At 34.1% G+C, this 22100-nt stretch overlaps 1 protein-coding gene across 1 annotated transcript in view; it reads right to left on the bottom strand.

Annotated features, from left to right (window-relative positions):
- LOC117101788 (high affinity cGMP-specific 3',5'-cyclic phosphodiesterase 9A-like) overlaps positions 1-22100 on the bottom strand; it is a 62311-nt gene extending 40211 nt beyond the window's left edge. Inside the window, exons 1-5 of the mRNA XM_033241861.1 lie at positions 21848-22100; positions 10364-10513; positions 5884-5932; positions 5406-5508; positions 2537-2679 (exon numbers count right to left, since the gene is read on the bottom strand). Of these exons, the coding sequence (XP_033097752.1) occupies positions 2537-2679; positions 5406-5508; positions 5884-5932; positions 10364-10513; positions 21848-21935 (533 nt within the window). The 5' untranslated portion in view covers positions 21936-22100. The remainder of the gene's footprint in view (positions 1-2536; positions 2680-5405; positions 5509-5883; positions 5933-10363; positions 10514-21847) is intronic.

Here is a 22100-nt window from a genome sequence, read left to right as displayed (position 1 = left end):
TACACTTATGAATTTAGGGAGCACTTAAAATGTGAAATAATCATTTCACTACCCGACAAACCTCCGAAATTTATTCATTCATTAGGCCTAGTTTAATATTGCTGTACTATATACTCCAACATCACTGGAGCATGGTAACAACCAACTGACTGCAGACCATTTCCGGTCACACATTACTCTCCATAACCCTCTAGTTCCGTCACCTCTGGGTAAATAATATAGGCATCTGTTAATTGAAGAAAATTTTTGTTTTTTGGCCAAGTCAAGTAGCCAAGTGGTAAGGCAGTGGTGCTGCTATTAAGCCTTGACGTCGGGGCTAGTTTGAACCTACCTTTCCCAGGGTTTGATTGGTAATGTAGAACCATGTCTTCTTGGTTAAGGACTTAAAATGGACACAATTGGCTTGCATGAATTTCAAAAAACCCATTACACCTTTCGAAAGAGTAGGGGGCGGTTACCACGATGGTTCATTTCTGCCTGTTAGTTATGGAATGATGTAAACACAAAGCTAATAATATAGCGCCTTTTTACGGCGGCTAGGGTGTCACAGACCATGTCCATGCGCAATTTAGGACAATGACGCTGTGAGTTATGGGTTATTTATTACAATACCCTACATTTACCCTTTTTATTAGCAACAGGAAGCTAAAAAGTTTATTAACTCAATACAAACAGTTTAGGCAAGACTTTTCATACCTTGTTTTGCGAACAGGGGAGGGCAGAAGAAAATAAAAATAAAATTTTGTTTTATTATCAAATGGTTTTGCCAAAAATTCCAGACGGATAAATAAATAAAAAAAATTTTTTATTGTTGAATGTAAACAATGTATTATGGGATGGTTAAATGCTTTACATTTTATAATTAGGAAAAAATACATATCTTATTTTTGGAGCGGTGGTCGTAATACAAATAAAGAAAAACTTATATTTTTTTCAGAAATTTCTATTTTTTTTCTTAGTGGCTGGTGTGCAAATTGGCCAAAAATACAATTTTATTTATGGCAGTGGGTTCGCTAAACAAGGTACTGCATAAAAAGTGTCGCCTTATATTATCATTTCTCCTGTCTGCAATTCATTAACATAATGTGCAAGACACCAAAGATAGTACTAAGCACAAAATTCATTAAACTCAGTCCTTTAATTAAGTTTGTATCATTGATTTATATTTATTTTAGTATCTATTTTTACAAGTTTTGTATATTTATCCAGTAGTACCTGCAATTACTTTGTATTTAAACCTTGGATATTTGTACGTGACAAATAAAAGGAACCAAAGCTTGAACTTGAACTTTAAAGAGGTAAATCTTTGTTCTGTTAACATTTATGAAAATAAAGCTACACTGGTGCTGTGCCAAAGAGGAAAAATACTGTAGCCTCCCAGCAGCAGCGTGTCTACTGCCTTATACTTAAAAAATATTTACTTAATTATTTGAATGGCGAATCAGTTATCTCACCTCTAGTTCGAGTTTTGAATGCAATTTTGTTAAACTTTTGAACTCTATTTGTTTTTTAAGAAGGCGCCCCTATCTCATTCTAGTACTCATCACGAACCTCCACTGGCTTCACTTGCTTTTACAGGGTTAACTGGTAGATGAAATCATAGTGTCTACTGCACCCCCGATAGGGCGGTAGACATAAAAACCCAAAATAACTATAAAAACTTTAAAATAATATATATTTGCTCTTAATAACATTACATATTTTATGGTCTTTTTAATTGTAAGCCTGTAAAGAGACCGGTAGTAGCTCTTGACTATGCAATCAGGGGGCAAAGCTATCTAAAACGATAGGAAGGTCTGACAATATATTTCTGACTTATTAAAAGCAAACTTAAACTACTATAGATTCAAATAAAGATTCAATATTCAAATAAACTTATTGTAAAATATTTTTTTTTCTTTCCTTCTTTAAAAATGAAAAATAATAGTAAGATAAGGTACAAAATCATTAAACATAGGCCTGTAGTAAATATAACCATTAAAATAAATATATGTATAAGGATAGGCCTAACAAGAAAACAGCTAATCAGTTTTTATTTTAAAGGATATTAAAAAGATGACAGATAAACATATTATATAATTCAATTATTTCTGATTTATAAAATATAACATTTTGATTAATTTTTCTTCTTTTATTAACCTTAAAGAATAACTAAGACATCTTATTTGAATATAAGGAAAAAGTGAGATAACAAGGTGAAATTAAATATAAAGTGAAATTCAATAAACTACTTATAATTCAATATAATAAAATAAAACATTTCATTTCTTTTACAAAAAATTTGAAAAGAATATAATAGACACCCAGGGATATACGTAACCTATTGTGATACATGGAGGAAAACCTGTACAGTAATACAATATTTGCGATAGGAGTGGGGTATGTTTTACCAATAGTGAAGTAGATTTTTCCATTTTAGTGACATTTTAAAAAAGTAATAAAAAATGTAAATAATAATAAATAAATAAAATCTGTTTTATCTTGAGTAAATATTTATGAACATAAAAACTAAACAATTAAACTTCTGTTTTCTTACCTCATTTTTTGGAATTTCTCCCAGACGCGTCTTTGGTCCGCCTCTGAGGCCTTTAAGTAAGTTCCATTCTGGTAGAAGTGTTTAGAACCCTTGCAGCGCACAAGGTCCTTAAACAATCCCATCCAACTTAAATGCTCCACTCCCTAGATAAAAAAAAAAAAAAAAATCATTAGCAACAGATAATCCCAGTATCATTATAGAATCTGAGAAGCGAAAGACAAGCTGCAGTGAAGGCAGGAAAAGGAAATAAGATACTGCAAACTTTTGTTGCGAAACCAATGCTGTGATGACTAGCTGCAACATTATCATTCAACTTTTTCCTATGGTGTTAAGTATGTACTCCCTAGGTACTGTATTTGGTCCAATGACTGAGGTGCAGAGGTCTTATTATGCTGTGCATGACATTTAATTTAACTATTATTTTTGTATCACATAATTCTATTTAATTTTCGCCAACTCATCCATGGTGCAAATGTAAATGTTTTATCTAATTAACTTCAGTATATTGTCAGACTCAAAGACAATGCATTTAAAATTTACTTTCAAAGGTTCTTATAAAAATTAACCACATACATATGAAAATACATAAAATATTAATATACTGACACAAAACATTTATTAGAGTTTAGAAACCACGTTTGGAATGTAAAAAAAACCTACCAATAGGCCTATGGCCAATTTTTAATTAAAAAAGTTAATCACAAAAATAAAATTTTGGAGGTTGCCCTCAGTATAGCACTTTACTTATCTATTGTAATGAGCCTTTTAATACAAATTCACTTACTAATAGAATAAATGTGGTAGCTGATCACTAGCCACTTTAATTCAAAAAAGCAATTGAACTAAGTACAGTCTATTGCAATCTCATCAAAACATTCGTTAAAAAAGTACAGTGTGTCACTATACAAACTTTCACTAGCATAATATTGCTAATTTATTGGTAAATAATAAAGAGTAGATAAATGAATAAAAGATTTATTCTGTTTCCATGGAGATCTACCGTAACACTAAAGCATTTAATCAATTATTTCATATCATTTGCATTACAACATTCAAATTTATGCTTCAATTTACCGCAAGCACTAAGTACATGTTCACAAACACCGAGGTCTATGAACTTCACTTTGAAACTTGCAAATTGATTAGATATATGCTACTACCTGCTGTCACTTAGCTTTTGTTTGTTACACCAACTAGGGGACCAAGATTAGAGAACGAATGATAATATGATCAATGATTTGACCCTGAGTTACAAGCGTAATCAGAAAATTATGTACGGAAACATGCGATCACTCATACAGTTTTACACGATACATTTTCCACCTTCTTGTATTTTTACTCAAAGAATCTGCTCTTTCTTTGAAGCAATAATGGGGCAAATTAACAGAGTGGTAGTAGAGAATACGATAAGTATATATTGTAATGGACATTAGCTCACTTTGATAAACAGACAGTTAATTATGGCAAGTTGTTTACTATACCTTATAAATTTATTGAATGATTGATTAATAGCATACTTAAACCACGGACAAGCAAACAGTCTACATCGTTACATCAATTGTAACATTTTCTTATAAAAAGAAGGTAACATGCAAGCTACAAGTATAACATAGATTTCGCACACATTTTCATACATCAGACACAATTTTCAAATGTCAAAAGTACAGGTAAGATTGTGAATGTAGAAATTGCTGAATGAAGAGGTGGTAGGGACCTAAGAACCTATGCATCAAGTTAAGTAGCATTCTGACGAGGTGTCTACTGGACCGTTCCATTATCAACATTGTTAAAAATTACCTCCACCAAGGAGGGTGTATTTATCACTGTCTGTCAGATTACATAAAAACTAATGAACTGATCATCATAAAATTTAGAAGAGTACTTCATTTTGATCCAGGAGGCCTTTTAAGTTTTGTATGAAAAGTTAAAATGATGACAATGTCAAGATCGCAGAAATTCAAAACATTTTTGGAAGCTTACACCTCAAAAATAATGGAATCTTCCTGTAGGTATTATTTGGTATTCAGGCAGAGGGTGGATGTATGCACTCTATGGAGAGACTACACTTCAGTTATTACCGCAGTTCCTTGGGCATAATCCCATCTCCCGACCTTACGCCCAACTTCGCGTACAGACATTTCCCCAAAGTCCCAGGGTATAATTTAGGTGAGTATGCCTAGGTCTAGGTCGGCAAATTTAACAAATGCTCAAAAAATATAAAGGATTTGGCTCTGAATTCGGCAGACCTGAAACTCTTCCAATTGAAAGACCATACATTGGTTTGCCATAAAGTTGAATACAAAGCCCATTCTTGTAAATTCTTGTTGTTTACTGTTGCTAAAAAAAAACAAAGCTCGCTATTGTGGCTAAAAAAAAGGCAACACTTCACTCCGTCCCTAAAGAGACACGCCCAGTACGCTGATTGGATCGTGATTGGTTAGATTGGTTGTTGCTGGGCAAAAAATAACCTACGTCAAGAAAGTTCAGGCAAACGCTGGCCTAGCTCGAAGTAAGACCAAGATATGGCCTCTCTAGCTAGGCACTTAGGCCTACTAATTAGCGTGTTCCCTTCCTTTGATGGTCGAGTAAACTCTGATTTCTTCACCAGAATACAGTTTTGGATAGGCCATTGAATCCTAAGACAGTTGTTTTAATGCTTCTGCCACCTCGCAAAAGGATCGTCATTTTCGTTCTGTTCATGCACATGGGAAGGGAATCCCCAGGTATAATCCCATCCCCACCCCCAAAATCGGGCCAATTTTGCATTCATAGGGGGGGGGGTGGGAAAAAACCAGGAGAACTACAGTATTATTATTACCTTTCATCATGTATTATTTGTATTATTATTATAGTTATAGTTTGAGCTCACCTCTAGCTTCTCTCTGAAGCTTTCTACTTTGTTTCTCAGGTCATAGACAACAGATGGAGTGTCACCATTCTCAACTTTGACCTTCTTTTCCAGTTCTTGTAACCTACAACAAAACAAAGAGGCTTTACTATACATAGGAGCCTACACTTAAATTAAATATATTAAGGACTAATAGTTTTAACTGACATAATATTAGCTAAGTTCCTTTTACACTGACATACCTGTAAGTAGGAGGAAAGCTTTTTAGTTTGGCTAGACTCCTCCTTCTAAAAAAAAAAACCCTGTCTGATAAATCACCCCCTCTATTTGCATATAAACCATCAAGATGATGACCAACTTCATCATTTACATGCAGGAATCCTTGGCTCTAGTATAATGACTTTGCCCCCGGGTCCCCACAAGTTTCCCACAAGACAATTTCTTATGGAATCCTAGTTACGGACCACCTGGCTAAGAAATGTAACTGCCTGTAACTTACCTAGATTCCAATCCAGTCATGTCAAACCCAAGACGACTGGCAATAGAAGCTATCAAAAACAATGACAAACATTTAAATTAGTTTTAACATAGCAATTAAAAAAATGTTGATAAAACTTTTTAAATAAGTGGAAATCATTTTTAACATTTTGATATGTCTTGAAACTTATTTCATATAAATTATACTATTGTGTCTTTGGCAAAGCTCTTTATCAATGGTTGTCGCTCCATCAAATGCATTTTCGATCAATGTGCAATGTAGTTGTATACTGCATAAAGCCCATTGAAGCACTTTGATACCTTTTCATTAGTGGCAGCCATCCCCCCCCCCCCACCATCCCACCTCAACCAATTTGTAAAAATGTTTAAAACATTTAAAAAAAAACATTTCCAGGAGGTGTCATACATTTTTCCTACCTCAGCCCCACTCATGAAGGGTCTAGCCCCTTATGTGTTCCCACTCTTTGAATTCCTGGAATGAATAATTTGTCTATTCAACAAAAGTGTATAAATAAACCACTTTCATACAGCTTCTACATCCCCCCCCCCCCTGGCAGCCATCCCCCCCCCCCCACCATCCCACCTCAACCAATTTGTAAAAATGTTTAAAACATTTAAAAAAAAACATTTCCAGGAGGTGTCATACATTTTTCCTACCTCAGCCCCACTCATGAAGGGTCTAGCCCCTTATGTGTTCCCACTCTTTGAATTCCTGGAATGAATAATTTGTCTATTCAACAAAAGTGTATAAATAAACCACTTTCATACAGCTTCTACATTACATGATAGTATACAAAATCCCAACATAAAGATTAAAATATGATGGTGCGCTGGCCAAAGGAGAGCAGGAAGCAACAAAATGACAATATGGCAACTGGATAAAGTGGTGTTTTATGATTACAAACACTTTGGTTGATAATATATCCCCATCAATTATCTACTCTACACTACTGTATAGTAGAAGCAGATATGATTATTTACATAAAGGTGATTAGAAAGTGATGTTAATGACTGTCTGTTAATTAGTAATCGGAGGCTCCTTTGATGGTTCTAAGAAGCCTGTCATATTCTTATCAACAAGTAATTACATATTTAATTTTCAGTTGCCTTCCTGTATGCAAAGCTAATTCAACACATGAATAGGAGGCCTACTTATTGCCCAAATCTATAGAGAATACTGTCCAGTCTTCAAAGACACAGTATGAGCTAATTAGATCAAAGAAGTGCAACATGACTTGGTGGTCAGGATGCCTGTTTTCCAATCTCAGGTATCTCGGTTCAAATCTTAATGTGACCAAAGGCAGGAATACTGTACATGTATGACTAAATAGATATTATTTGGTCAGGCTTATTCTGATTGATGGCCGATTCAAGGAGGCCTATCCCCAAGTTAATGTCCGAAGGATTCATTCAGGGTGCCAGGGATGTAGTTCATATTCACACCTGTCCAACACACCACTATTGTATTGCATGTACGCTATCTGGCAGTTGTCGCCAGAACACAAACTCTCACCCTGGAGGTTTAAGAAAGGACCTGGAAGTATTGATCTAAAAATAATTAAAGCATGTTTGTATGTGTTTCACTCTAGTTGATGGAAATGATTTTCATTATGGTGATGTCCCTTATCCCCTGGTGAACAAGAAAAAAAGGCTTGGTAGTCAAAGTGTTAAATTTTTAAAAAAGGAAAAAGAAAACTGATCTAAAAATAATTAAAGCATGTTTGTATGTGTTTCACTCTAGCTGATGGAAATAATTTTCATTATGGTGATGCCCTTTATCCCCTGGTGAACAAGAAAAAAGGCTTGGTAGTTAAAGTGTTTAATTTTTAAAAAAAAGAAAAAGAAAACTGATCTAAAAATAATTAAAGCATGTTTGTATGTGTTTTACTCTAGTTGATGGAAATGATTTTCATTATGGTGATGCTCTTTATCCCCTGGTGAACAAAAAAAAAGGCTTGGTAGTCAAAGTGTTAAATTTAAAAAAAAAGGAAAAAGAAAACTGATCTAAAAATAATTAAAGCATGTTTGTATGTGTTTCACTCTAGTTGATGGAAATGATTTTCATTATGGTGATGCCCTTTATCCCCTGGTGAACAAGAAAAAAGGCTTGGTAGTCAAAGTGTTAAATTTTTAAAAAAGGAAAAAGAAATACATGTTTGTATGTGTTTCGTTCTAGTTGATGGAAATGATTTTCATTATGGTGATGCCCTTTATCCCCTGGTGAACAAGAAAAAAGGCTTGGTAGTCAAAGTGTTAAATTTTTAAAAAAGGAAAAAGAAATACATGTTTGTATGTGTTTCGCTCTAGTTGATGGAAATGATTTTCATTATGGTGATGCCCTTTATCCCCTGGTGAACAAGAAAAAAGGCTTGGTGGTCAAAGTGTTAAATTTTTAAAAAAGGAAAAAGAAAACTGATCTAAAAATAATTAAAGCATGTTTGTATGTGTTTCACTCTAGTTGATGGAAATGATTTTCATTATGGTGATGCCCTTTATCCCCTGGTGAACAAGAAAAAAGGCTTGGTAGTTAAAGTGTTAAATTTTTAAAAAAAGGAAAAAGAAAACTGATCTAAAAATAATTAAAGCATGTTTGTATGTGTTTCACTCTAGCTGATGGAAATAATTTTCATTATGGTGATGCCCTTTATCCCCTGGTGAACAAGAAAAAAGGCTTGGTAGTTAAAGTGTTTAATTTTTAAAAAAGGAAAAAGAAAACTATAGTAAATTCAAATAAATGATTTTGTTAAAAATTGTGTTCATCTTGATTTTGCTTCGATCTTTTGGTTCTATTATTCATAATTTAAGCTGCAACAGTGTAGTTAGCAAGTCAGAGTTGAGAAAGCTAGAAAAGCTACTCAAAAAATCATGCAAAGCAGAAGCTGATTTGAATTTTCTCAACAATTCAATTCAGCAGTTTATCCCAAGTTTATATCATTTAAATTCAAATTCATTTGCCATATTGGGCATCTAAAAGTATGTTTTTCTATACTTTAAGTAATGTTGTGATAAAAAAAAAAAACAATGTTTGTGGTATCAATGTTGTCATTTTTCTATTTTAGCGGTATTTTAAACCCTTTTAAGGTGAGTTTATAATAATTTCACTTTATGTTGTGATACGTCACGTTAGTAAATTGAATCAACCGTGTATATAGACCAAAGATACTAAAACACAAGATAGAGTTCTCCACACAAAATAGTGTTCCACCGAAATGCATGGTGGGAATACAAACAATGGGACGCCCTTACGGCTGAATCTAAAAAAATTCAACCAAACTTTTGTTACCAAGTCGTCGCGTATTTTATAAAACACACAATTAAGCCTATGGATCAGTTTAGAAAACAACAAATAGCGCAAAATCGATGGCCGGACGCACTCTTAGTGAAAAAGTTTTCCTTCATTAGTGGAAAAATGTGTATAAGAGACAGGTGGAATAGGAAGGGCGCCTTTTGCGTCTGGATATACTTAGCAACAGAAGGGCGCCCTGTACGTTGGGCACGAAGTATAGGAAACTTGCATGGTTAAAAAGAAGGGCGCCGCCTACGTTGGGCACGAATTCTTGTATTTCTAGTATCTTTGGTTAAAGTCATATTCTATACACAGCATGGTTGGGGGCTGTAGCGGTCTGGACCCTCCAGGTGTAAAAGTTCCCTGAGCCTTCCTCGATTTCCTATTTCTAGATCCACCACTGAATAATGTTTTAAACATCATGTGTCTTTCCAAGCATGCTACAAGTTAGCGCACTACTTCATCAAATTTGGATCAAACATTGTCAAAATCATGATATAGTCTGGCTTAGTATTATTGGATATGAACAAAAATTAATACAGTGGAAGCTCCAAATACTGACTTCTCAAAAAACCAAATCTCGTGCTAAACTGTAGTCCCAAAAATCATTCCTATTCTTTCTTTAATAAAAGGCCTTCCGAAAACCGAATCTCTCCCAATTCCGAATTCCACACATATTATTCGGTCCAGAACACAAAAATCAACTTCTGCAAAACGAACAAACAGTTCACAAACAATGATTTAATCATCGCTAGAGGAAATAACTAGACCAATAATATTAGCAGGCAGAGTTTAGGAGGCATAGCTCGTTTACAATCAACCGACCGATTCAAGTGGCATCGTGACTATGAAGAATGTGTTTAGAAAAACATATCATACCGAAAATGCACGTAAAAACAATATAAAATGTTATTGGGTAATTAAATTTGCTGTGCAGTACAGTAAAACAACAGGTACTGTACAACGTATTAATGTTATATAATGTTTATTTTGCTTTGCATAGGCTAGTCATAACAAACCCACAGGGAACGGTGGGCCTAGCTGGCCTACAACAGGCTTGTTCGGAAACGGTTTAATAGAAATGTTGTACAAAACCAAACCTCACGGATGGAGGTCAGTATTGGGAGAGTGGACTGTAATATTAAGTTGTGTTGCATAGAGAAATATCATTACCGTAAATGAATGGAAAACTCACCATCACAGTTCATAGCCACAACCTCGAGCCGATACCGCGAGTCTGGTCCATTCTCCTCTAAGCTCGGTGAGATATTCACTATGTTGCCCTTCTGGTTGTATAATTTTAATATATCATTGGGTCCAGCTTCTGAAGCAGAGTGAAAACAATCTGCAAAGAAAATGTCAATGTGACTGTATAATGCTTAGTTTACTATCATTTTGCTATTATAAGAAGTTAAAGTGCAAATTTTGTCAGCGAAACATTGTTTATATATCATAGAACATACAACAAAAATGCACATTTCATAAAAAAATGTAAAGAATGTATGTAGAGTAATGGAACAAAAAAAACAAATGTAAAGAATGTATGTAGAGTAATGGAACAAAAAAAAACAAATGTAAAGAATGTATGTAGAGTAATGGAACAAAAAAAAAACAACTACCTCAAAAACCCTTAGACTTTTCTTGAGGGTTCACATGCAAAGTTTACCTTATATAAAATGAACTTACGTTTTTAGGACCTTATTTTATGGTATTTATCTTACCTACAGTACTGTATCTATCCTAATTCCTTACATTACCCTACAGTATATCATGCTATTTTACAGTAGGCCGACCTTGCAGTATGGCATCTTTAATTCATTCTAATTTATTCTATCTTGTATTGATTCTATCTCTTATCATATTAAATCTTGCATTATAAAACCGTATTATCAAGTTAATTACATATAAAATACAGCATATTAATAATACTTTACTCAAAAGTTTCATAACTTATTATTCTAGCCTACTGTATTGTATTTTTCCTAACCTATATTTCCAATATCCCACTTCTTTTTCTTATACTTATAAAACAAATGAAAGTATTGATTTTTTTGACAATGTAATGGATGAAAATCATCATTCTCCTTGCCTTGCCCAATTTGTCAATTTTGCTCAGCCATTCCCATTTTGCTTTTCAGCGTTCCCTGTCCTTTACTCACCCTCCCTACGTGTCTCTATTAGACTTGACCACAAACTGTGTTAAAATGTTAAATACCATTAATAATTGGTCATTATGAAGGCCAAGTGAAAATTGAACGTGTCCTATTGAATTAACGTACTTAGAAACGATATTGCGATGCGAGTCCAATCCAATTGTAATGAGACAATTAAATTCGTGACCTCTGATGGTTGCCACAAGAGTCATCTTCTGAAGAATGTGGCAATTCATTTTTTGGTTGTTTGTTACTTGAAGTTAAACATTTTATTGAGTGGCTTGTATATAAGCTGCATACTGCTGTAATAGGAACTTAAAGAGCTGCAGAGGATGAGTTAAGCCGGACATTCACTGGTCGCCGGCCGATGCAATTCTTTGCAGAATGCAACGCGACTACACGCGCGCAACGGATCTTTTTTAATGAAGATCCGTTCAGACAGCGCCACCGACAATAAACAGATGGCGTCACGTCGTCTAGCACTCACAGGGAGCGGAGTTGGATTCGTCGTACGACCACCGGACGACGCAGTGAGTGCCGGAATTTACTAATTATTTTGTTGAAGCCATTCATTTGAAATATACTCTAATTTTATATTTATTAATAAACGCATTATTTATGCAACGACTTTAGTTTTATGAATTCATGTCAGTAGATTTTAATGTCATTATCATCGTTCTCGTTTTTGAGCAGATGATACAATACAATATAAATACAATATACTGTATTTATTCAAATAAGTGCCCTTCTTAATAAACGCACCACTCGAATAAACGCTAAATGCTCCCTCTAGAGCCTCATTTGACATAAATTCCTCAATCGAATAAATACCACGAGGCGTTTATTTTGTTCTCAAAAAAACGCCCCCTCCCCCACTCCCCGCCAGTGTGACTGTAAGAAATCTAATGGATGAAACATAATTCTCAACACAATAGTTATACTCCAGTAGAAGAATTATATTTGTTATAAACCTGGTTGGGATCAACAAGTCTTTATGATCACGAACACATGTTGACGGTAATTATGCGTTGTAATTCCACATATGGGTACAGTGAAATTAAGGGGCTTTTATTTGCGTATACGTATCCATTTTACACCAAAAAAAAACACAAAAAAAAAACCACCAGCTCCCACGAATAAACACCACTCAAAAACCCTTCAAGTATAAACGCCCCGGGGCGTTTATTCGCATAAATATGGTTGTATTTTAAAGCAACTAATTAAAATTCTGCAATTTGTGGTTCATTTTCATCTATTCTAGTTGCTACTGTACTGTACACCCATGAGTTTAACCTCCAGCAGGAAAGGACATAGAGACTACAGTATAACATGGCTTCCGATAAAGCCTGATTATAACACTAATTACCTTTGAACAAAACATGCCGTAATTGTTATTAGCGACTTTTCAGTTTTCCAGCAGTAAACAACTCAATACTCAATGCTGACCATATGTGACTGGTGTCCTACGTCACAGATAAGACAAAAACACTACACTCGCATAATCTTTTCCACTACACGTCATTAGAAGTTTCTCCAATCAACTGTGATTACCTATCATAGCAGGAGATCATTGTTTTCTTTTAGTTGATTTGACGAGAACAGAATGGGGGCCGCATTGAGTAGTGGAGCAGTAGAGCAGTAGCAGAGTGCCTGCTTTCCAAACCCTGGGGCAGGAGTTGATATATTTACAAAAGCAGAGGTTCACTTGTTATTTTCAATGGGCTTACAGGGATGCTGTATAAATTACTTAATTGATCATGAACCTAGCGGAGTGATTTCAATCTATGGTCATACTTTTGCTGTCCTACTGGTATTCTTGTGCTCTTTAGCAAGTCATGCCCTACACTACCAGGAAAAACAGGAAATGACTCTAGTGAGTTTGTTTTCAAATGTATGTTCAAATTGTACAAAATGATGTTTATTTTTTACAAAAAAGTACTACTGTATTTAAAATGGAAAAACAGTGGTCATTAATGCCCTTTTTTGTACGTGATAAGTATCGCCACTTAGAGACATGGTAAAACTCTCGTTAATGTAAATTAGATTGCTACTGAGTTACACACTGAATTGCGTCATTGTTAACCACTATAAGCTTGATGGTGCATCGGTTTGGCATTAAACACTACAGTACTGCACTTTCGCTAGCTTCTAAAGTTGGTTGGCAACATGTTATGCAGTTCTCAAGGGCTCTTACTGTAGATATGATCTACCGGTACTGTAAATGATTTTCTGATGTTTTATTATCTATCATAATTTTTAAGAGGAACGTTCGAAATGATAGCAAGATGTTGAGATCCTTGTCAACAACTATATAGTACAACTGTAATTTTTGGGTCCGCGCAAGGCGCTGACCCCAGGGCAAGGACTGTACATTACTGCCATTAATACTAATACAGCATGTTGCATGGACGGCACGGTCAGTTAAGGATGTGGTCTTAAGGTTGTGAGTTCGAATTGCATCTTGGTATTCAATTATTTTTTTCCATTTTTAAGAAATTGAATTTTTTTCAATTTTAAGTTATTTTAATTTTGTACAACATTCTAAATAATTTTTTTTTATAAATAAACATCCTAATTATTTAAAAATTTCTATCTTACTAGCTCTTCCAAAAAAACCCTACTGAATTTAAACCTGGAGGAATGCATGGGCCGGTGAACAGTCGCTCTGGTTATCTTAAGAATAAGATTTTGTTAGGATTATTCTACACATTTATATTTTTTAAATGATTTCATATAGAGCAGCCACTGTGGTCAGGGGTGAATCAAAAAGATGAATGGATAGGTCTTTTAGACCTACTGATCATCACCCTGTACTCAACCCATCCAATCAGAAGGCTGTAATAATTCTTGCAGATCATGCACCTTCTGCGTCTAAACTACATTCACAGTGGGGTATCTAAATGTTTCTGTACTATAGTTTAGAGCCTCCTTGGTTACAATAATTGACATCTTGGCACCCTATCTCTAATAACAAAACTATGTTTCCTGTGTGTTAATGTTGTGCCTCTTTCTGACCCCCATAAAAACAGTGAAGCCTAGAACTGTTCTACAGGTATGTTCATATTCCACAGGGTTTGAAGCACTATAGTTTAACACATACTGCATCTAGTGGGAAGGGAGTACCTTGCTATTTTATGTAAAGGATACAGACTTAACTTGACTGATTGATTTGATTGAATGAGTATCAAGAAAATAAAGATTATATATTATCATACGAAGGAAAATTTTAATATACTGTAATGGAAAAGGTATGAATTTGTTGGATGTGGTCTAGGAGGATGGTTTGCCAGAGCCTTACCAAAACCCCTGGGTATAATGTAGGAAAGGACATTGTAGGTTCTATATTATATTCGTAAGACGACCATCAAGAACCAAAGACCAGCAATAAGAAATCAAAACAAAATTAAATTTATTATTAATTGTACAACTGCTTAGCGAGTAACATCTTTCCTAGAGACCATAGTTAATACAGTACTTAACCAAGTACCAAACTTGCAATTCTAAAAAACAAATACAAAAAACAAAAAAAAATCTGATAAATTCTCAATTTCATAAAACATATATATTATTATAAAATAAGTTCTTGACGTACAATTAGCATGCTAAACATCTCTATTATGTGTTAACTAACATTGCAATTTCCAATTGCACTTGACTAGGTGGTATAGTACAGTACTTAGAACAAACACAAAAATGCACAAGTGTGCCAACGGATGTTATGTTCTCACATTTCTGATAATCTTCCTGCCTGTAGCATGGATTACTAAACCAGCAAGCTGTCTTTATGATGAGCACAGAAATATGACTAGAATATATAGCATAATATATAGCTGAACCTGCAACATTACAGCAACTACAGTAGTCCTCATGAACTGCTTGTGAATTGTCTAAAATCTACAGTACAGTATGAACTAAATTATGTTTTTAATTTGAAGAACATTTTACGATCTTAAACCTATTGCATCATTAAAGAAAAAAAAACCCTCAGAATTCAATTAAAAATAATTTATTGTTTGTTTAAACAAATCAAGTAATTATTACCAGTAGTTACAATAAAAATAAGCAGATCAAAATAATTAAGTTTTATTAATAATAATAATAATGAATAATAATAATAATAACAATAACAACAATAACAATAAAATAATAACAATAATAATAATAATAATATTAATAATAATAATAAGAATAATGGTTGACTTATAGAGCGCATATCATAAAAACCTCTATTTATAGTTTTCACATTTTACTAAAATAAAATCCAAGTGATTAGGATAAGCCAATTTAATTTTAAAGGGTCTATTCCAAAAAAATATAAATGTAAGTTAGTATACATATACTTGATGTGATGAGGATTTTATTCTCAATTGACAACAAATAAAATTACTGTACAGTATATTATTTATTTTATTTCATTCAGTTTGTGTAAGAAAATACAAAATATATTTACAAAAGAAGTAAAACAAAAAAAAAGAACAAATTACAAGAAAAAATAACATGCAATTTATTACAAGGAAACTCAAATCAGTGCCAAGGAACAATAAAAGTGGCAAAGGCACTGTTGCTTAAAAACAATGTGCTACATAATTTATTTCATACAAAAAATAAATAAAATTGAATAAATAAATGAATTACATAAAAAGCATAGTAAACAACTAAAATATGGAATTATATTTTTCAAGTTCGTTTGGCTCAACATAGATAGTACATCTAGAAAAAAGTATATTGTTACAGTATACAGTATAAGTGTCCACATTTTACCAAGATAGAGTTACCAATATTAATCCAATGTAAAAACAGTGTAAGACACACTTAATAGGCAAATACACATAGAAATACATTTGGTTTCCTTATTTTTTTCTATTGATGCTGAGAATGGTGAGTAAATCCATTTAATGTATGGACAGACAAAAAAAAAAAATTTTTCTCAATTTTTAAAAATAGTGAAGTAGAGACAATGGCCCCTTCTTTTTAACTTTCTTCATAAATTATTATTTTATGGATGTCTTACATCGATAAGTATAGGAAAAGGAGGTGGCAATCAAAAAGAGATGGAGAAGAAAAGACCACAAATCTTGTTTTTACTTGACCTTGCCTAGTCCACACTGTCATTTTTTATGTGACAATGTTGTGATTGCCAATAATGAGAATGATAAACTGTAACATCATCACGCACACATGAAATGACAGCACCATGCCTACATAAAGGCAAATGACACATATTTGTCACATTACAGTAAACAGTTGAAACAGATTTCTTTGTACTTTTGCTGTTCTACCGGATTGTTATTGGTGGCGTAAGCAAGTCAAACTATCTCAAGCAACTCAACCGAATGATGTAGTTACTGGTCAGGAGCATGATCAGATCGATTTTGCCTTAATCTCATTTTAGAACTCAACAATGCCTTGCATCATATTAAATTATATTTTCTTCTTAGCAGTCTTAATGTGATAGTGTGTATATAGCAGCAAATGAAATCTACAGTTTGGTGATATATTTTAACAGTATGGTAGGTTAGTTGCACTTATACAAAACTGCTGTACACTTTATGACAGATGTTCTCTTATTATTCAATTATTGCAGACAAAATAGAAAATTTAAACTATTATTTTTCAGTGCTGTAGATACTGGTAGTTCCATAATTGGAATAATCTATTATTTCAAAAGGGATGATCAATGTATAATTCCAGACCATAAGCTTTGTTCTCATAGACCTAATTATTAATGATGTTCCAGATGAATATAAAAAAGCAGTACCCTGTGTACCTCTTGTAGAAAAAAAAAAAATGAGTTGACAAGCTCTAGATTTTTATACCTCAAATCAATTTTATAATCTATTATTTAATTCAATTCAATTAACTTTATTCCAATGAGCAATCTAATGATGATTATTAGTCATCATTACAGTAGTACTTCCATTGCCACCTCGACGATTTTTAGAGGACTTTTTGGCCATAATCTGCTCGCCTATTAAGGAGTGGAGTTTGTCTTGATTAAAATATGAGCTGAACCAAGGATCAGGGGCGGAGGGACTGGAAATATTGTACTTTAACCAACATGCATACAGTACAGGCCATAAAATACTGTTTGAAATATGTGCAATTAGTAACTGTGCAATTATGTATCAGGTAGACCGACTGACTGAAAGCAGAAATGCAATAATAAACTTGAGAGATGATGTTGACAAAATAACCTCGCTTTGACCATATTGCTGTGATGACATCAAGAAATAATCAAATCACAATGACATAATAAAATATTAACCAATAGTGAGTAAACTAGTAATGACAACATTAAATAATAATAATAATTAATTAATTACAGTTGGTGATGATCTATTCTATTCAGTAGGCAATTCTACAGACTTAACTGTAATGCAAATTACTAGCCTTTACTTAAAATGGGCAGTTATTTTCCCTACTACAGTAACTGCAAAGGTCAGTGTGAAAAACAAGGGAAGTAAAGGATTTTGGGAGTAACTTTCAATTAACGCTGATTGCTCAAGATGACTTAAGTACACTTAAATGCACATTTTGTAAGCTAAAAATCTATAAGGAAGATATTAGGCATTGAAATATGTTCCTTATTAATATTATGTGTCCTTAATATTTGAGATGCAATTATACAAAACAAAGTCCCAGAAATTAGATTTCAAGACTTGCCACCCAAAAAATCAATACAAAATCTAAACATTAAAATAAAATTTCCTTGTTCCCCCTTCTCAAAATGTGTACAGCAGTACATGTTTAAAAATAATTACTGAATTTCTCAGTGCCTTACTAATGTCTTTAAATCGAGTTTTCTTATTAATTTTGAATATTAAATAATATTTACAGTTTACTTTAATATTAACCTCTGTCAACTCTCCTCAACTTCTAAGAGGTCTTAAAGTCTGTTGAAATTGACCTTCTACAACAATAGTGTATTTGAATGAGTGGCGACCTAGATATTATAAGGGGCTCACACCTGCTGGTTCTCACAAACTATTAAGTCCCTGTCACTTGTCACCAAGCATCATTAATCAAAGAGCTGTACTGCCAGTCCCTCATATTGAAATCATCATTTCATGCAAGTCCAAATTCATCCTTTTTAACCAGTTGAAATTATATATCGTGAGAACTTTCCCAGTGAGGTTGAACATACCCACTTACCATGTTTAATGACATACATGTGCACTTTGTGAAAATTACAATGTACTTTCCTAAAAAATATCTGTGTCATAATATTATCAACTGCTATGCCAACAGACTTACACAAATTTAAAGGCAATTGTATTGTAGCATAAGTGATAAACTCTATCAGTATCAAGCAAGCTCATCCACACTAGTGGCACCGAGAGTACGGGGCAAGTGCCCTGGGGCCGGGGCCGCCCGGGATGCTAGACAATAATATATAATAAATAAATAAAAATTATTGGTATACATTCATCCCACAAAACTTGTAATAAAGCTGATCATTTATCGATGAAAGGTCGTAATTAATCGCTTTTAATTCTTTTTCATGAATATTTTCATGACTTCTACTACTACTCTACAGTTTATTTTTACAGTGTATCAAATAGTATATTATTTGCATCATTAATTAATAATTATCGAAGGCTTAGACTCTGGACATCGCCAATACTTACAAGTTAGAAAATATGAATAGACCTGATAGAGATTCTAAGAGTGCCATTTCCAGCCGTCCAGAGGTGCAATAATCATGTTCTTACTGTACCTCAGCCCCAACAATGGTGGGGCTCAGGTACATAGACCATCCATCTGTGAAAGTCATTCTCTGGGCAGGGGTGGCACCAGTAGGAACCACAGGCTTCCCCCGCCCCACGCGGGGAGAAAAACCACATTTCGTCCGGGAGAAAAAAAAAATGTATTTTCTACATATTATTAGTAGACTCTAAAAATGGACTAAATACTGTAAGCCTTTGAAACTCCAAAATTTTCATATTTTTCCGGGGTTTCGCCCCAACCCCTTTCGACAGATTTTGAGCGACGCCCACTTTTTCTTCAGGGGCATCGGCCATCGGCAAAGCTACACCGGGGTCCACAGCCACTCTGCGGCCTTGCACCTATTGTACCTGCATCTACTGTACAAACATTTCATTGAAAAGATGTTATACTGTAAGTTCATTGGTCAACGTTTCATACTAAATGTGTTAAAAATAATTAGCTGCCATAAATTGTGCACACAGAGCCATTAAATAGAGCAACAACAAAGACTGGCATACTCATTACATAAATATTTATATAAACTATTCTAATAGGCTCTCAGTGCACAATATCAATTGATATTAAACTATGTTATCAGGTTACAGAGAAGTTTGGCTGGTCTTCATTCAAACAAAAGCGACCATCTCAATACTATAGCATACTCAATTGTAACACTGAAGCACCCTTGAGAACCATCATGTCCCCCAGATCCCACAATTAATGTATAGTACTGATGTAAACCATACACACCAAGGTAAACATAGTAGTAGATGGATTTCTTCAGTATAAGATACTGAGAAGTCTGAAGACTTATTCCCACTGGGTCCTAAGTAGTGAATTGGGCAGTACAACAATTAAACAATGCCTACTCTTTTCCGAAGAGTGCTGTCTTGTACATACGAGACCATTGGCTTAACGTTTCACCTGAAATGTGGTGTTCTAGCTATAAAGCTTACATTTTAACCATCCAGCTGACACACAGGAGAACAGTAGATAGAGGTGTACTGGTGACTAAAAGTCTATGGTTCGGTGCACACACAATGCTACCACCAGTTTAGTTGACTGCACACAACAGCTCGCTACCATGCAGTATCCAATGCATTTAGTAGTAATAAACAACAATTTATAATGTACCAATTTAAAAAAGTTTACCCTGGTCTTAGAGTTATATGTTTTTAAATCAACTGTACATAAATGAATCTAAAGTAGTCATTCGGAATTAATCACAGAGACAAAAAGTTGATAAATACTGTAGGTCATTATAAACAACCTTTTAATATTATTTTTAGTTTAAAAAATTTATTCTGAGATCTTGCACATCGCAATTCTGCAGTGAGCACCCTACAGTACTGTACACCTACGATCGGCAACCTTTTACTCTTTAGGACCTGGAATATTTTGCCATAGCTTACCATGACCAAAGACCTCCAGTTACCATAGGAATGTCGTCCAAAATACAAAATATACGACCAACATACAGTAATACAGTAGAATCCAACTTTGAGACACTCCTATTTAGGGGAACCCTGTTCAAGGACACTTTTCCGTGAAATGAGGGGAATTTTCTTTTAACACTACAGCCAACCCTATTAAAGGAACACCCCTATTAATGGGACAGGATTACTCTTTCGGTGTTCAAAATGGCCAAATCAATATAAATCCCTTAGTAAGAAGGGCACATATTTTTTTTTTTCATTGTACAGTATCACAAAAATTATAGCAGTCTCAAAATAAAAACAATATCTTTCAACTTTATATTTTGACACCTTTTGAGCAAAAAAAACTTCACATCAAACCAGAATTTTCCCCCTGAATCCTTAGTGTGAACATCGGTATACAGCATGTCTACATCCAACCAATCTTGTCAAATTTTACCCCTAACCATAGGTATTTTTTTTTTTGTGTACTTTCATAAAGGATTTTAATCTATATCATAACATGCACAATTTTTTGAGTTGTTAATGGGTTGTTTTAATGTAAGTTTTTACAATGGGCTATTTCTATGCATAAAAATTTACATTTCTACTTTTTATTTTCTCGGGTAAAAATATTTTAAACAAATTAATTCAATTAAATGTAAATTTGTTATTTGTGCCAAGTGTGTTTGTTTCAATTACCATGAAAAAAACAGAGAATTAATAATGTATCTATTTGAAGAAATATTGATATAATGCAGTATGCCTACTCCCATACTTAAACTACAGTGCAAACAAGGCTACCATTGTTAGCTTGGCCTATTTAAATTAGAATTACATTAAAAATTGAAAAAGAAAACCCAAACTTTAGTCTTGTAGGCCTAGCTTGATGTATGACACAATAGCAGCACATACTATCATGGAGGATATACAGTACAAGCTAAAAGTAAAAGTACAGTAGGCCTATATTAATCTTCAGTGTACTACAGACAATAATGTAATTATTACTGAATTGGCCGATAAATGACTCTTGCTTTTCAAAAATCCAAACCCTGCTGGAACTGAGCACTTGACTATGGTAGGAGAAGGGGACTGGACTGGGGGGGGGGGGCTTGGCCTAGCCTCTCAATTCTGAGCAGTTGACAAACAGCATAAAAAAAACAAAAACATCACGCATGATGATGGACTCTGATCATGGATGGGGTAGAGGGGAGGGATGCTGGCTGGTGAACAGTAGAAATAATCAACATGATTATTAGACTAGACTAGGGCCTAGCTAACCCTAGCTTAGGCTTTATTATAGTATAATTACGGTTTGTTATGATTGCGTAGGCCTGGGGGTAGACCAAGGTCCAGGCCTAGCCTACTGTAGTAAGGTCATACTGTACATACGTGCCTACATACCTTTCACGTCGTCAGCTGGAAAGTCTGAACGAAACTCCGCCTGTTCGGGTTTACCATCCACTGTAAAGTATATAACCTTATTCGTCATGTTTATTTGTATCGTACTTAGATAATCTCAAGACATGAATCCGAGGACAGTGTACAACACAGTTCCAATGAAACATTTGCAGGTTTATATAGTCAGCAAGTTAAGGTTATTATTTTAACAATGTGTTTATCTCTCTCTTCTTTTCGTCCGCTCACGACATCTGAT

The sequence above is a fragment of the Anneissia japonica genome, unplaced genomic scaffold (genome assembly GCF_011630105.1).
Source record: "Anneissia japonica isolate Jap-2015-1 unplaced genomic scaffold, ASM1163010v1 scaffold4988_len2956909_cov206, whole genome shotgun sequence".
Taxonomy (NCBI): Eukaryota; Metazoa; Echinodermata; class Crinoidea; order Comatulida; family Comatulidae; genus Anneissia; species Anneissia japonica.
The sequence above is the reverse complement of the archived record's forward strand: the minus strand, read 5'-3'. Positions and strand labels throughout refer to the sequence as shown.